Source organism: Xenia sp. Carnegie-2017, unplaced genomic scaffold, assembly GCF_021976095.1.
Source record: "Xenia sp. Carnegie-2017 unplaced genomic scaffold, XeniaSp_v1 HiC_scaffold_3, whole genome shotgun sequence".
NCBI classification, from domain to species: Eukaryota; Metazoa; Cnidaria; class Anthozoa; order Malacalcyonacea; family Xeniidae; genus Xenia; species Xenia sp. Carnegie-2017.
This window is the reverse complement of record NW_025813493.1, coordinates 7778091-7796465: the sequence shown is the minus strand read 5'-3', so window position 1 is coordinate 7796465 and position 18375 is coordinate 7778091. Positions and strand designations below refer to the sequence as shown.

The 18375-nt window shown below is 36.2% G+C and overlaps 1 protein-coding gene across 1 annotated transcript in view; it reads left to right on the top strand.

Moving 5' to 3' along the window:
• Positions 1–18375, top strand: part of LOC124454617 (cytosolic carboxypeptidase 1-like) — a 36423-nt gene that overhangs the window by 1874 nt on the left and 16174 nt on the right. Inside the window, exons 5-18 of the mRNA XM_047005397.1 lie at positions 2460–2523; positions 2824–2967; positions 3959–4090; positions 4379–4472; positions 5597–5634; positions 6011–6157; positions 7800–7874; positions 9119–9304; positions 9601–9782; positions 12392–12543; positions 13032–13235; positions 14869–15015; positions 15852–15939; positions 16992–17069. Of these exons, the coding sequence (XP_046861353.1) occupies positions 2460–2523; positions 2824–2967; positions 3959–4090; positions 4379–4472; positions 5597–5634; positions 6011–6157; positions 7800–7874; positions 9119–9304; positions 9601–9782; positions 12392–12543; positions 13032–13235; positions 14869–15015; positions 15852–15939; positions 16992–17069 (1731 nt within the window). The remainder of the gene's footprint in view (positions 1–2459; positions 2524–2823; positions 2968–3958; positions 4091–4378; positions 4473–5596; positions 5635–6010; positions 6158–7799; positions 7875–9118; positions 9305–9600; positions 9783–12391; positions 12544–13031; positions 13236–14868; positions 15016–15851; positions 15940–16991; positions 17070–18375) is intronic.

Below are 18375 nucleotides of genomic sequence, written 5' to 3'. Positions count from 1 at the left end.
TTGTGAATGATACAATTTCAACTTACTCATGTAGTGACTTTTATCCAAGTTGTATGGAGGTAAGGATGTTTGTGAATGATACAATTTCAACTTACTCATGTAGTGACTTTAATCCGAGTTGCATTAAAGGGCATTACTTACTGCACTGACCATAGACAACGGCTTACATTAGAAAGTTGGTATACCAACTTGGAACAAACCCCCCTGAACAGATCACAGCAATTACCGGCACCTTACAAACGACTTATTCACAATACGAACAAACGATCAACTAAAAACATTACACTTCACACTAATTCACAATGACAATACACAATTGACACCCACACATTACAACTAAAAACATCACACCTAAATCACACATCACAACTAAAAACATTTCACTTCACACTAATTCACAATGACAATACCCAATTGACACCCACCCATTACAACTAAAAACATCACACCTAAATCACACATCACAACTAAAAACATTTCACTTCACACTAATTCACAATGACAATACACAATTGACACCCACACATTACAACTAAAAACATTGCACCTAAATCACACATCACAACTAAAAATAAAAATATTTTACTTCACACTAATTCACAATGACAATACACATTTCCTGTACACACAATACAATGACGTAAGAACCAGATAACAAATACGCCTAACCTGACGTTTACTCCTCATTTGACTCTGAAGATGACTACAGCTAAGATTGTCGAAACGTCAGTCAACAACAACAAAAACAGTCCTTCTCAGGACTATACCGATCTACATTTACAAACATGTAACGATACTCCCTTGTTCAAACCATTTACTTTGTTGCCATAAGTTAATGCTTATGTTGGCTATGTATTGCTTTAGTCTTTACGTTTATAAGCTATTAAAAAAGCAGTTTACTTGTGTATGCTAATTGAGGCGATGAGTTTTTTTTATGTATTTTCGTAGTTTGGTTTGTACGTGCCTCTAAAACTATAATTTACATTGTTTGTTCGTGGATGACCAATCTTGACTGTCCATTAAGTGTTCTTGAAATTTTTGCTAAATAAGTGGGCTTATACTTTATTCCAAAGCCATCATCAGAGAGATTATACGTAGTATAAATCTTAACACGGTTTTTACATGCACATGAAAAACATGTGACTTGGACGAGATTTGAACTCGTACCTTCGGGTACTAGTCCCCCGCTCTCCCTGTTGAGCTACAGGTAGCTACAGGTAGAGCTACTGGTAGATTGGCTTAGTAGCTCAACAGGTAGAGCGGCGGACTAGTACCCGAAGGTGCGAGCTCAAATCTCGTCTAAGTCACATGTTTTTCATGTGCATGTAAAATAAACTGTATTAGGATTTATATTATGTACAAAGTGGGCTTATGATCACCAGGAAATGCAGCACAAACCTTTACACTGGTCGAAGCATTTGCCACGCCGAATTCTTTATAATGCGGCAAGTCTAAGCCATGCCAGAAATACTTTAATAAAACACAGAACAAGTGTCACTGCGACAAAAGTAAAGACTTTTTACTCTAAATTTCGGCGATCGTTTGTGTTAGTTGTGGAGTTGGACGAGTCAGTGATTCTGTTGTTGTTCAAAAATACAACACTTTTTGAACAAGAGCTTGATAATAAACGTTATTTCAAACTACCGTATATAGGTGATTACTCAAGATACACTCAACACAAACTCGCCCACCGTATATAGATGATTACTCAAGACACACTCAACACAAACTCGCCCACCGTATATAGATGATTACTCAAGACACACTCAACACAAACTCACACAGATCATTAAACGCTACTCTTCTGACATTGAGGGCAAACTTATTTTTACATCTCTCCAGATAAAATCTCTGTTCACATAAAAGATTCACTTTCAGAACTTTCTAAATCTGTAGTAGTTTGTCAATTTTTCCGTGCGCGATGCTATTCTCGCTATATTGGTGAAACTTCTCGCCAAACTATCCACCAGGATAAAGGAACTCGCTCAAACAGACAAAAACTCCACTATCTAGAAACATGTTAATGCCTCTCCTTCATGTAAAGCTAAATTTTCATCTTCCTGTTTTAAAATCATCGACACAGGTCAATCAACTTTCTCTCTCAAAACCAAAGAAGCTCTTCACATTAACAAAACTAATCTTGATTTAAATGATCAAATTCATCACTATAACACTATGTGTACTTTACAATATGACTTTTTATGTGAATAGTTCAATAATCCTAATTGAAATTAAATCACAATACCATTCATAGTAAATACTTTATTTATATTGCAGCTTCTTATATAATGTATCTTATCACTCAACACTAATCATTCTGCACTGAAGATGGCATTCTGATAATGTCAAAGCATGTTTGCGCTCAAAAAAAATGCTAAATCCGACATATACTCAGTTCGGTTGTGTCAATTACATGCACGTGTGTTTTTTCATTCAAAAAGAAGTTTCGTTTTACCTAGAATTGCAGTGATTTTCAAGTACTGCAGAATGTCTTGGGTTGTCTATTGGAATTGTTGAATTCTGGTGAGATATATTTTATTGAGTAAGAGACTACGTAAATTCATTTGGATTGTCTATTGGAATTGTATAATATATAATTTGATAAGATGTTTGTTATACGTATATTTAGTAAGGAAATGCAATGCCTTTTGGGCTGTTTGAAAGGACGCAATTGTCAAATTCAATGGGCAAAAAAGCTAAACTGAAATTAATTGCATTTGTTTAAATGGGCTTAAATATGTCGTTTCACGATATAAAAAGCCTGGGAAAGGTTCGACTTATGTACATCATTTTCATGGGAATTTGTTCATTGTTTAATTTCAGGAAAAAAGAGTTTCACAGTACTTGGGAATAATGGTTGTGTGGATGTTTTGCTAAAGATGTTGAAATTGGAAATATCAGATTCACCTAATATGGAAGAAATGTTTGCATTGATTCATTCAATACTCGCAAAAATTGCAGTCAAAGGTGATTTTGTGATCATTGCTTTCTTTTACAAAACAGCTAAGAGCAAGTTGCATAAGCCTTTTCATTTTTGTGTTACACAATTCTTATTAATGAGGCTTGTTTTTTGGAAGTTCATAATCACATTACAAATGGTTTTCCAAGTCTAAAGAACAAAATGTAAAAATTTTTTATACTTATTTAGTTTAAGCCCTCCCTTGTTTGCTAGGTACATGATTTGTATATTGTTCATACGTTGAATGTAAAGTGTTTTTACATTGTATGTAAAGTGTTTGTACGTTGTATGTAAAGTGTTTGTACGTTGTATGTAAAGTGTTTGTACGTTGTATGTAAAGTGTTTGTACGTTGTATGTAAAGTGTTTGTACGTTGTATGTAAAGTGTTTGTACGTTGTATGTAAAGTGTTTGTACGTTGTATGTAAAGTGTTTGTACGTTGTATGTAAAGTGTTTGTACGTTGTATGTAAAGTGTTTGTACGTTGTATGTAAAGTGTTTGTACGTTGTATGTAAAGTGTTTGTACGTTGTATGTAATGTGTTTGTACGTTGTATGTAAAGTGTTTGTACGTTGTATGTAAAGTGTTTGTACGTTGTATGTAAAGTGCTTTTACGTTGTATGTAAAGTGTTTGTACGTTGTATGTAAAGTGTTTGTACGTTGTATGTAAAGTGTTTTTACGTTGTATGTAAAGTGTTTGTACGTTGTATGTAAAGTGTTTGTACGTTGTATGTAAAGTGTTTGTACGTTGTATGTAAATTGCTTTTACGTTGTATGTAAAGTGTTTGTACGTTGTATGTAAAGTGTTTGTACGTTGTATGTAAAGTGTTTTTACGTTGTATGTAAATTGTATGAAGCTACGTATCTTCAAATAGTTGCGTGCATGGGATAAACTTTATCTTAGATGCACATGTGTACTCCGAATTTATTTCTGGTTAAAAGTTTTGGTTACTGCATTATGTTGTATAATGCTTCATTATGTATGTTATATGATTGTGTAGATCGCAAGTTTCCTGTGAAATTTCGTTTGACCGGCTGTCTTCAAATCACCATTGAAATGATCAAGCAAAATGTGAACAACTTTAAAGTTTTACATCCGTCTCTCTTGGTTATGAAGCATGCATGTGGAAGTAGTAAGTATCTACATATATACCATGCATGTGGAAGTAGTAAGTATCTACATATATACCATGCATGTGGAAGTAGTAAGTATCTACATATATACCATGCATGTGGAAGTAGTAAGTATCTACATATATACCATGCATGTGGAAGTAGTAAGTATCTACATATATACATAATCAAAGATGGTAAATGATTGCAATTTTTACATAGTGTAAGTAAGGCTTCGTATTTTCAATTACGTGGTTTTAAAAACTTGGTTTGTTTCTAATCTTACTAAGTGTGTTGTATTTTTAAAGGTGTGAATTGCAGTGTTCTCAACAAAGCAGGATTCATTAACATATTGTTTCGTATTTTGTCGAATTGTGGACATAGAAAAATTACAACGTTGAAGTAAGTATCTACGTAAGAACTGCATAAAGTGAATGATTTGAATCCGGGAGTATCGTTACATGTTTGTAGATGTAGATCGTCCAGGTTTGTATAGTCCTGAGAAGGACTGTTGTTGTTGATGTTTACTGACGTTTCGACAACCTTAGCGGTAGTCATCTTCAGAGTCAAAAGCGGTAGTCATCTTAGGAGTCAAAAGCGGTAGTCATCTTAGGAGTCAAAAGCGGTAGTCATCTTCAGAGTCAAAAGCGGTAGTCATCTTCAGAGTCAAAAGCGGTAGTTATCTTCAGAGTCAAAAGCGGTAGTCATCTCCATTTTGACACTGAAGATGACTACCGCTTAGGTTGTCGATACGTCAGTCAACAACAACAAAAACAGTTCTTCTCAGGACTATACCAACCTGGACGATCTACATCTACAAACATGTAAGAACTGCATCTTATTAATACTATACTTTTTTTTAACTCTAAAATTATTTTTTAAAGTATCTTTATCAGGGTCAGAGAAGCACGTAAAAATTGCATCTTATTGATACTATACTTTTTTTAACTCTAAAATTATTTTTTAAAATATAAATCATTGTGCAGTGGCGGAAACTTTCGAAATTATTTTTTGTGTGGAGGGGAGAGGGGGGGGCTCGTCCTCAATGCATGAAATTTCTAGGGAGATTCCAGGGCATGCCTATTGGTATACTTTCAAATTTTGATGTGTGTGTGGAGGGAGAGGGGCTCGTCATCAATGCATGAGATTTCTAGGGAGATTCCAGGGCATGCCTATTGGTATACTTTCAAATTTTGATCTCAGGAAATTTAAGTTTTACTTACACATAATCCTACGCACACAAGCTCTAATGCGTCTACTGGTACTTTAACAGTACAGAAGTCTATCTAATAGTTATTATTTAACATCGCAGTTATGTTATGTAGGTGTGATTTTAGGGATTTGGCACTAGGGTTTAAATCTTCCCCACCCCCCTGTTTAGTATTTGCCACTAATGTTGTATGTGGGTGTTGCTACGTATTCTACATCTCTTCGTTACTTTCCCATATTTCAATCATCCCTTTACCCGACAATTTATTTTTAAATTCTTTACTAGTTTTTTCTTGTTTCATTTTCTGAACATTTAGGCTTGTACTCGATCTCATTGCCGTTTCTGTGAAATCAAGTAAGTTGTGTGTTCCACGAACTTTACCTAGTTTACGTACGTACTTATATTACACTGTAGAAATTTAAATGCTGAGTTTCTTAAAGATGTTTTACCTTGCTTTGAAATAAGAATGGATTTTCCAAAGGCTGAACTTTCAACAACTGCTTTATTAACTGTGATTTTATGATTTGAATTATGTTTCTTTCACTAAGTGCTTGGTGTGCAATTCTGCATTATAAAATAATGTCTCTACAAAAAACTCTTTGCCTCCCTCACCACCCCAACCCACCCCGCATAAAATTCCTTACTATAAAACCCAGCATGATTGAAGGTTGAACACGATACTGAACCTGAAAAGTCAAGATTAAATTTTGATGAATTTCATAATTTTTAGAAGGCGCTGCTGTAAAAGCTGTGAATATAAATGGAGTGGAAATTCTTCTCAAAATGTTCGTTGATTGGCATAGAACCGATCATCATAATAGACAAGCTGCTATTCGAAAAGCACTTCTTAACTCTCTCAAAGCATTGGTATCTACGAGTAAGTATTATGTAACACGTTGTTATATGCTCATCCTTTATTGGCTGTTTATAATCACGTGACATAAAATCGAAATTCCCTTTTCAGTGAGCTTGGAAAGCGATCAGCGCACACATTTTATAATTGAATTGTTCGACGTGTGATTGTAACGAATGATCGACGAATCAGATGAATGTTTGATTATCCGTGTGTTGTGTACTGTAGTCGGTCATAGAATAGGGAGCTTTAGCTAGAGTACGACTACGACAACGAGTACGAAATTTGACCTTGTAAGGGAATGGCACGAGCAAGTTTGTTGTCGTTGTCGCTTCGTCAAAATTTAGTTTTAGCTATAGAAACAGAACGAGTCTTTTTATTGTGTAAAACACAGAAGTTTGCAAAGCAGATACGGCTCTATTTGTCAATAATGATATCAACAAATCGGTAATACTGACTTTGCAAGAATATAGGACTCTATAGACTGAACAATCTTCACTATTTTAAGTTTTATGTACGGTACATTTGTACTACTTTATTGTTTGTTTACCTTTCACTTTGCGTACGAAATACATGAAAGTTTTGCAGGTCATATTTTCCTTTTTAATGCACATCTGCGCTCAAAAAAGGTTCTAAATTAAAGCCTTGATGCTCGAAAATAGTGCTGTAAACTAATTTCTTACAGAATGAAGAAATATATCTACTTTCTTTGCTTAAAAGGACATCGTAGTCGCGACTACGAATTTTTTACAAAACATCGTACTCAGATTGATGGCGGCTACGTGTTTTTGTTGTCGCAACAATGTTTTCGCGCCAAAATGACGTAAATCGTACTCGTAGTCTTTGCTAAAACTCTCTAATGATGTTAAAAACATAACATGATGCTTCTCGTCGCTAAGGAAAGTTTTACAGTGAAAATCCAATTATGGTGAATTTAAAATATGTTATCAATTGCGTGGAGCTGTTTGATACATAATTCTTTTGGTCGAATCTGGTTCAAGTGCCCCTGTTAGCAAAAGATTTTATATGCGATATTAAGTCCTGGTGTGATGTTGAAAACATCGGTGAAAAAAGTCATTAATTTAGTCCAACCATCCCATTTTTATCGTGGTTTTAAAGCTGCCAAAAATGACTTTTTGACGGACCTTGTCTTTTGTCAAAAAAGTCTGGACCGATTTATTTGTGACATCATGCAAGAGACACGTCAATATAAAATATACATACCAACTACCTTGGATGACGTCAGAATTTGGCTAGACCCAGACTTCCTGCGACGACGGACAAGGTCCATTCAAAGGCAACCATAAACCACTGTAAGATTGCAACGATTAGTCCAAATTAATTTTTTTTCACTGATGTGCCAGAAATCACATCTAGATTTAATATTGCAAATAGAAAGTTTTGCTGAAAGTTTTGCTTCGTTCTACTTTGGGAATAAAGATTCGAGGATCATTTTGTAGAATTTTATGTTGGGCATATTTTCTTTCTAATACGAGTCTGTTTCCCGCCCGGCAAATGTCTCACTATTATTTTGTACATTAAAGCAATTTCGATGACGTTATGTTTCAACCAGATTGGTTCAAGTAAATGGCTTACAATCTTTAATCTTGAATTTTCTTTGTGTTATTTGCTAATAATAATGTTGAATTTGTTATTTTCTTATCAGAGGCCGGAAAATCATCATTTTTAAAATTGGACGGCATGAAAACGCTTTATGTGTCGGCAATTGATACCAATGAAAGTAAGTTACAATTCTTATTGTACTCAGTGTACTTCCTGCCGCGAGTCACCCGCTCATGCGGATAAAAGAAGCTTGTACTCAGTGTACTTCCTGCCGCGTGTCACCCGCTCATGCGGATAAAAGAAGCTTGTACTCAGTGTACTTCCTGCCGCGTGTCACCCGCTCATGCGGATAAAAGAAGCTTGTACTCAGTGTACTTCCTGCCGCGAGTCACTCGCTCATGCGGATAAAAGAAGCTTGTACTCAGTGTACTTCCTGCCGCGAGTCACTCGCTCAGGCGGATAAAAGAAGCTTGTGCTCAGTGTACTTCCTGTCGCGTGTCACTCGCTCAGGCGGATAAAGAAGCTTGTGCTCAGTGTACTTCCTGCCGCGTGTCACTCGCTCAGGCGGATAAAAGAAGCTTGTACTCAGTGTACTTCCTGCCGCGTGTCACCCGCTCATGCGGATAAAAGAAGCTTGTACTCAGTGTACTTCCTGTCGCGTGTCACTCGCTCAGGCGGATAAAAGAAGCTTGTGCTCAGTGTACTTCCTGCCGCGTGTCACCCGCTCATGCGGATAAAAGAAGCTTGTACTCAGTGTACTTCCTGTCGCGTGTCACTCGCTCAGGCGGATAAAAGAAGCTTGTGCTCAGTGTACTTCCTGCCGCGTGTCACTCGCTCAGGCGGATAAAAGAAGCTTGTACTCAGTGTACTTCCTGCCGCGTGTCACTCACTTAGGCGGATAAAAGAAGCTTGTACTCAGTGTACTTCCTGCCGCGTGTCACTCGCTTAGGCGGATAAAAGAAGCTTGTACTCAGTGTACTTCCTGCCGCGACGCAATTCTCAATTGTATATTGTAAAATAACATATCTACAACCAACCTCGTTCAAATTCTACTAAATAATTGGTTGTAGTGTTTTTGACTTCTTTGTTTAATGTACATTTCATCGCTTCGTTCGCCTGAGAGAATTTAGCATTGCGATTTGGAAGAATTTGTTTGTCGTGTTCTTGTTTATGTAATTAAAGCTTACAACACTACCATCCTGTTGTAATTTTATAAAACAATTATTTAGTACTTTTCAAGTGTTTAGATGGCTTTATCAAAAAATAATATGATCACTCGTCTCATCAGCTCGTTTAATGTCGAAACATGTTTGCTTTAAAAAAAATCTTCATTTTTTGGAATTATTATTCTTTATATCATTTGAAATTTGCATGTCATAGAATTTAGACTCTCTCGCTAATATTTCGTTTTGATTTTATTAGAAAAAGAATTCAGTCTAAACAGTGTCATTGTCCAGATTCTGCGACTATGCATGCCGGACAATAATCTTCCATTGACGAATAAAAATTTAGTGGTGAGATTTGATCTTCCTACAAAAGACGATCGTCCCATTTCTGCCGACGACCAGGATCCAGGATCAGACTCGACTGATAATGGTAGTGATGAAGGTAAATCATTTGTCTGTACCAAGTGAAAAGTTTTCACAAAGTTACACACGTGCATATAGTATCAAATAAAAAATGTTTACAAAATTGCATTAGGACAGTGAGTGGAAGGTTTACAGATATTGATTTATATGATATGCTTATTATGTTGAGAAAAGAAAAACATAATTTGTGTGTTTCATTACTAAAAACATGATGTTGTCATTTAGATGTAGTACAGGAAAAAATATTTGTTACCATGGATTTATGTGACGTGTGTTTATTTTATTTTTGCTCATATATCGATTTCGTTCGTACAGAAGACTCGTCGCCATTGTTTTCTGAGGAAGATAACTTTTCTCTTGCTGAAAGTCAAGACGATTCAGAGGGGCTCGTGAAACAAGAAGAAATTTCTTTTAATAAGGAGTCGCCAACAAAGAGAACAAGATCCGATCTTATCACCATGTATGAACATTTCTTTCCAGAAATGGGTCTTTTAAAGGTAAGCTGTTCGAGCAGTGCAGGATGTTTGTAATTGTTTTTTAAATATGTCTTTAACAGCTGTTCTCAACTAGTTTGTAAACCCGGGTGCTCATCTAAAATAGTCGAACTTGGTTCGACGTTATTGCGCCTTACTAAATTATCAGCAGTTGTAGTCACTTCAAATTCCATTAAGATTTGCGGTTTTAAAAATAATGACATCTTCATACGTCGGTTTTTGCACAAACTTAGCAACTATGACAGAATAATTCTTCAATTTCCAGTTCAGGATGAACGTTTTTTGTTGCGAATTTTATTTTTTGATTGTTTGCATTGTGAAATTTTAATTTGGAAAGCAAAAACTGTTGCTTCGCTAAAAAATAAATTAGTTGATGAACGCGTTTCAAATTATCTTAGATATTTGATGTCGTGACCATAAAACTAACGGTTATTGAAATACAGTCATCGCCACTTTTACACCATCAATCTCGCAAAATGCGATATCATATTGATGCATTGTAACCGTGTGATTACCGTATGTTCATGCATTGTAACCGTGTGATTACCGTATGTTCATGCATTGTAACCGTGTGATTACCGTATGTTCATGCATTGTAACCGTGTGATTACCGTATGTTCATGCATTGTAACCGTGTGATTACCGTATGTTCATGCATTGTAACCGTGTGATTACCGTATGTTCATGCATTGTAACCGTGTGATTACCGTATGTTCATGCATTGTAACCGTGTGATTACCGTATGTTCATGCATTGTAACCGCGTGATTACCGTATGTTCATGCATTGTAACCGGTGATTACCGTATGTTCATGCATTGTAACCGTGTGATTACCGTATGTTCATGCATTGTAACCGTGTGATTAACGTATGTTCATGCATTGTAACCGTGTGATTACCGTATGTTCATGCATTGTAACTGCGTGATTGCCGTATGTTCATGCATTGTAACCGTGTGATTAACGTATGTTCATGCATTGTAACCGTGTGATTACCGTATGTTCATGCATTGTAACCGTGTGATTACCGTATGTTCATGCATTGTAACCGTGTGATTACCGTATGTTCATGCATTGTAACCGTGTGATTACCGTATGTTCATGCATTGTAACCGTGTGATTACTGTATGTTCATGCATTGTAACCGCGTGATTACCGTATGTTCATGCATTGTAACCGCGTGATTACCGTATGTTCATGCATTGTAACCGCGTGATTACCGTATGTTCATGCATTGTAACCGCGTGATTACCGTATGTTCATGCATTGTAACCGCGTGATTACCGTATGTTCATGCATTGTAACCGCGTGATTACCGTATGTTCATGCATTGTAACCGCGTGATTACCGTATGTTCATGCATTGTAACCGCGTGATTACCGTATGTTCATGCATTGTAACCGCGTGATTACCGTATGTTCATGCATTGTAACCGCGTGATTACCGTATGTTCATGCATTGTAACCGTGTGATTAACGTATGTTCATGCATTGTAACCGCGTGATTACCGTATGTTCATGCATTGTAACCGCGTGATTACCGTATGTTCATGCATTGTAACCGTGTGATTACCGTATGTTCATGCATTGTAACCGTGTGATTACCGTATGTTCATGCATTGTAACCGTGTGATTACCGTATGTTCATGCATTGTAACCGCGTGATTACCGTATGTTCATGCATTGTAACCGGGTGATTACCGTATGTTCATGCATTGTAACCGTGTGATTACCGTATGTTCATGCATTGTAACCGTGTGATTAACGTATGTTCATGCATTGTAACCGTGTGATTACCGTATGTTCATGCATTGTAACTGCGTGATTGCCGTATGTTCATGCATTGTAACCGTGTGATTAACGTATGTTCATGCATTGTAACCGTGTGATTACCGTATGTTCATGCATTGTAACCGTGTGATTACCGTATGTTCATGCATTGTAACCGTGTGACTACCGTATGTTCATGCATTGTAACCGTGTGATTACCGTATGTTCATGCATTGTAACCGTGTGATTACTGTATGTTCATGCATTGTAACCGCGTGATTACCGTATGTTCATGCATTGTAACCGCGTGATTACCGTATGTTCATGCATTGTAACCGCGTGATTACCGTATGTTCATGCATTGTAACCGCGTGATTACCGTATGTTCATGCATTGTAACCGCGTGATTACCGTATGTTCATGCATTGTAACCGCGTGATTACCGTATGTTCATGCATTGTAACCGCGTGATTACCGTATGTTCATGCATTGTAACCGTGTGATTAACGTATGTTCATGCATTGTAACCGCGTGATTACCGTATGTTCATGCATTGTAACCGCGTGATTACCGTATGTTCATGCATTGTAACCGCGTGATTACCGTATGTTCATGCATTGTAACCGCGTGATTACCGTATGTTCATGCATTGTAACCGCGTGATTACCGTCACATGACGATGTTGGATGATTGTTGTGTTTTGTGTAGACCGAATTTATGGTTGTGATGTAATTGAAGTCAGGTGTACATATAAACTATTTTTTACGTAATATCTTTATGATTTTCTATTGATTCGCTATCTCGTATTGTTACCAATAAGAGGCTAAATTCGTATATTTTCACAGGAAAAATCGACTGAAAATGGAAGTGAAGATAATGCTTCCACTTCGCTCTATCCTTCAATAGTCATTCCTACGGCTAGCACTGATCTCTCACAGTTATACTGTAACAATAAATGTAGTGATACCTCCGACGAAATTTCGGCCGGCTATTTAAGGTGAGCACGTTGAATGTTTTTAGTTACTAAAGTTTTACTCCATACTTACATGACGTCCTTGCAAGGTGGAAACTTCAAACCTATCTATGGTACACTACAATGATTATCATTTTGACATAAGACATAAAACTTTTTAGAAAACACAATTTTATAAACAGAATTTCTCTTGAACAGTTTCTTACCATAACTGAAGTAAAAATCATTCCTTTCGACGTCAAATTCGCTGAAAATTTTATTGTTTGTAAATTATAATTCAGGTTCCCTGAGCTCCCAGTAAGTGTATTTTTACTTTTAATCACGTGGTCAATGATTCAGATGATCTCAAAAACTTTGCGTACACTGGATTGCTTCATGATCACCGCACTCTTTATTGAACATCTCTGATACTGGATGTTTTGCCGAAAACTTTAAACTTTTAAACATGAATATGTTTTTTGTTTCGGGCTTCGTTTAACAGCTGTAAGTACACTTACTGTATTATTTTTTAGCGAACGAAGAGAAATTTCTTCATCAACGTCTCTGCTACTTGAAACGTCGAGAACTCTTGCCGAGGACACCGTTACTGAAAATTTTGACCGTTGGAAGGGTAGAAGTTTAGCTGACTTCGTCCAGAAAGCGTTTCCAGACATCTATGGGCATATGCCCCCACTAAATCCTGAGCCTTTATACTCCAAAAAACCTGGAATATCAAGGTATCATCTTACTTAAAGCGACTTCTGTTAATAGTATCACAGAAGATGGAATATAGAGAAGGGTCACTCTTGTCGGAGCTTTTGATGGTTTAGTCCTCGCGCATGTTGTGTCGCGCATTTCGGCAGCCATTATACAAGCAAGATATTTAGGGATTTTCACTTGTTCCCAACCACTGAAATGAGACGACGTCATTTCTTATAGTGAAATATTTTCTATTTCATTGTGAAGAAATGACGTCATGTAATTGCCGTAGATGGAAACATGTGAAAAACCTTAAGTATCTTGTTGGAATGATGGCAGACGTGAGGACGCGGTGCACTCTTGAGTGGCCCTTCTGTATGATTTTTATTCTGTGACAGTATTATGTTGGTCTATGATTGCCCTATGAATTGTTTTTATTCAAGTCTCTATGAAAGTAAATTGAATTTCAAAAGAAATCAGTAGGGCACAACTGAATATATGAATATACATCCCCCAATTAACGTTCTAGTTACGCCTCTGTCTAGGACAAGAAATTTTTTCTTCTCTTTAGTGAACTTTCTCCCAGAACTGTTATGGCCGATTTCTATTCAGTGCACATTGTCGAGCGATCGACTTTTGGGGATGATTGCATGAGCCCCGTTTGCCTGGATTCAGCGAAGCGTTAAATAGTTTTGGCAAATGGAAAAGATTGAATCCTTCAGAACGAAAAAAAATTTTTTGAGTAATTTCGCAATGCTCCGGCTTTGTACAGTTGCAAAATCTTTAAAATGAGAACGAATAATTTAGCTTCATTAGAAAATTACACAAAAAGACTTATGACGCTGTTGCGAGTTATACGCTTGAAGTTTTGACTCCTTTCAATCACTCAAAATCTTTTCACGCCTCGCTGAATCCCGGTTACGTGGCTCATGTGAACAGCCCCTAGGACAATAAATTTTTTCTTGTCTTTAGTGAACGTTCTCCTAAAACTGTTATCGCTGATTTCTATTCAGTGATTGCTTGAGCCCCGGCAGCCGGGATTCAGCGAAGCTTTAATGGTTTTGGCCTATCGAAAAGATTGAATCCTTCATAACCGAAAAACGTTTTCGAGCAATTTCACAATGCTCTGACTTTGTACAATCTTTAAAATGAATACAAATAATTTAGCCTGATTTGAAAGTTACACAAAAAAGACATACGACGCTTGAGAAAAGGCTGTAAGTTTACGCTTGAAGTTTTGACTCCTTCCAATGACTCGAAATCATTTCTCGTCTTGCTGAATACTGGTTTATAGGGATCATGTAAAAACTCCCTTGGAGATTATTTTCTTTTCAATTCTAAGTTCTTGAGCGAAACAATTCCAGACTGCAGCACACAGTTCAAAATAGAGTGATCGCAAAAGGTCGATCGCGCGAAGGTTTACACTGAATGGAAAGCCCTTTTTGTATTTTCTGTGTAAAATAACTTCTTTCTTTCTATTTTTCCTTTCTATGTCAATCCAGTTTTTTTCTTTGAGTGATTCTAACTTTTTGCAACTGAATTTTTTTCTTGCCGACAAGAAAAATTTTCTGGAACCTATTGACCGGTACATATGATAGCCTCAGTTATGCTGTCCGCTATATCATAGGCAGCCTCGGATATGAGTTATTTGTGATTTTCTTTTCCACCTAGGTCGATGTTACTGAAGGACTTTGAACGGGTGCTTAATCGTTCGACGTTTTCAGATAGAGTTGTTTATGACTTGGATAGTTTGAGGAATTGTACTGGTGCGTCTGCATCATCGTTCGATGTCTCGTGCCAGTCCTCAGATATACCAAGGTATGCTCTTGACCCCAGCAGCTTATGTCTGTATCATCGTTCAGTGTCTCGTGCCAGTTCTCAGATATACCAAGGTATGCTCTTGACCCTAGCGGCTTATGTCTGTATCATCGTTCAATGTCTCGTGCCAGTCCTCAGATATACCAAAGTATGCTCTTGACCTTAGCAGTTTATGTCTGTATCATCGTTCAATGTCTCGTGCCAGTCCTCAGATATACCAAAGTATGCTCTTGACCTTAGCAGTTTATGTCTGTATCATCGTTCAATGTCTCGTGCCAGTCCTCAGATATACCAAAGTATGCTCTTGACCTTAGCAGTTTATGTCTGTATCATCGTTCAATGTCTCGTGCCAGTCCTCAGATATACCAAAGTATGCTCTTGACCTTAGCAGTTCATTGTTTGTTCTATGTATTGTTTACTTTCTTTCTTGTTTTGTTTTGAGAAACTTGATTTGAACTTTTACGCTCTGTATGTATTTCCTTTAGAAAATAAGGTTATCTCGCGTTTCTATCGTAATTTCATTATTTTTATCACAGTTACCTAAAATTTTTGTGAGACAGAATTGGGAATTTAGACAATATAGCCATCGGAATTGGAACGAGATTATTTTTACAGAAATACTTGATAAAAAAATAAAGTTGTACTAAATTAAACAGATCTCTTCCCGTTGCATTTTTGTCTTTGTGTAGATGCTTGTCAAAAGCATGTCAAAATGTCTAAATTAAACAGATCTCTTCCCGTTGCATTTTTGTCTTTGTGTGTAGATGCTTGTCAAAAGTATGTCAAAATGTCTAAATTAAACAGATCTCTTCCCGTTGCATTTTGTCTTTGTGTAGATGCTTGTCAAAAGCATGTCAAAATAAAAGTCCAGTGTTATCTTTTGAATCCAGGTTTGAATGTGGAAATCTGCGCAAGGCCATTCAGGTAATATATTCATTATGTCGGTGATATTTCATATTTTCTCGCGTGCGGGTAACTTTCAATTAAGAAATAAAAGATGTTTGCTGTGTTTGCACAGGCTTATGCAAACCGAGGAGACCTTTGGGAGAACTCGTGAGCAGATCAGTGCAAGCCCGAGACCGAGGGTCAAGTGTTGCACATGCTCGAGAGTTCTCACAAACGTCTCCGAGGTTCACAATAATTCGAAAAAAGACAAACATTTTAATTTTTCTTCTTAAATGTATTCATGATCGATTTGTAAATTCTCTTTGACTGATTGATTGTTTTGATTGATTTGATTGGGTGAGCTCAGATGTGTTTTGCACAGGTTAATGCAAACACAGCTCTAGACCAATCAGCGCACGCGTTTCATTGTGTTTATTTTATAATCTATAATCAAACTATAATGAGTTGTAAGTTATAAAAACTGTGTGCTAGTGTACAGTAATAACCAATGATTTTGAACCCACGTCTATATGTACCGTGTGAAGATGAGGCAAAAATGCCATCTTAAGAGGCGGCGAAAAGCAAAACTCAAAATAAAAAATAAGTCAAAAGAAAGTTTAAAAACCAATCCTACCAAACTTTTTAAAAATCGAACCCAGACTATCTACCCACTTTGCCACAGTACATCAACACAGGAAAAGCAGATTTTGTCGTAAATGTCTTCAGGCGACGAAAAGCAAAACTCGAAATAAAAAATAAGTCAAAAGAAAGGTTAAAAACCAATCCTATCAAACATTTTAGAAATTGAACCCAGACTATCTACCCACTTTGCAGCAGTACATCAACTCTGGAAAAGCAGATTTTGTCGTAAATACCGTCAGTTTTGCCACCTTTCAATATGGCGGCTTGCCTCACTTGCAATCAAAGAATTTTGACGGAGTCATATATCTAGTAGACTGGGTTCTAGGTCATTGATAATTATTAAATAGAAGGAACTGATCATCATATTAGATCATAATATCCATATAACTTTATATGTAAATGCTATGTACATATCGATCACTGTGAGTGCGTGGTTATATTTTGTTTAGATAAATGAACGAGAATACGATCTCATTTTGAATTCAGATATCAACTGCAAAATTCATCATCAATGGTTCTACTTTGAGGTAAGAATGTGATTAGCTAACATCTAACTAAAATAAAACACAACAAACATCTTCATTGCTCTTCTTTAAAATACAACAAACATCTTCATTGCTCTTCTTTAAAATACAACAAACATTTTCATTGCTCTTCTTTAAAACACAACAAACATCTTCATTGCTCTTCTTTAAAACACAACAAACATCTTCATTGCTCTTCTTTAAAACACAACAAACATCTTCATTGCTCTTCTTTAAAACACAACAAACATCGTCATTGCTCTTCTTTAAAACACAAATAACATCTTCATTGCTCTTCTTTAAAATACATCTTCATTGCTCTTCTTTAAAATACAACAAACATCTTCATTGCTCTTCTTTAAAATACAACAAACATCTTCATTGCTCTTCTTTAAAACACAACAAACATCTTCATTGCTCTTCTTTAAAACACAACAAACATCTTCATTGCTCTTCTTTAAAACACAACAAACATCTTCATTGCTCTTCTTTAAAACACAACAAACATCGTCATTGCTCTTCTTTAAAACACAAATAACATCTTCATTGCTCTTCTCTAAAACACAACAAACATCTTCATTGCTCTTCTTTAAAACACAACAAACATCGTCATTGCTCTTCTTTAAAACACAACTAACATCGTCATTGCTCTTCTTTAAAACACAACAAACTTCGTTATTGCTCTTCTTTAAAACACAACAAACATCTTCATTGCTCTTCTTTAAAACACAACAAACATCTTCATTGCTCTTCTTTAAAACACAACAAACATCTTCATTGCTCTTCTTTAAAACACAACAAACATCTTCATTGCTCTTCTTTAAAACACAAATAACATCTTCATTGCTCTTCTTTAAAACACAAATAACATCTTCATTGCTCTTCTTTAAAACACAACTAACATCTTCATTGCTCTTCTTTAAAACACAACAAACATCGTCATTGCTCTTCTTTAAAACATAACAAAGATCTTCATTGCTCTTCTTTAAAACACAACAAACATCGTCATTGCTCTTCTTTAAAACACAACAAAGATCTTCATTGCTCTTCTTTAAAACACAACAAACTTCGTTATTGCTCTTCTTTAAAACACAACAAACATCTTCATTGCTCTTCTTTAAAACACAACAAACATCTTCATTGCTCTTCTTTAAAACACAACAAACATCTTCATTGCTCTTCTTTAAAACACAACAAACATCTTCATTGCTCTTCTTTAAAACACAACAAACATCTTCATTGCTCTTCTTTAAAACACAACAAACATCTTCATTGCTCTTCTTTAAAACACAACAAACATCTTCATTGC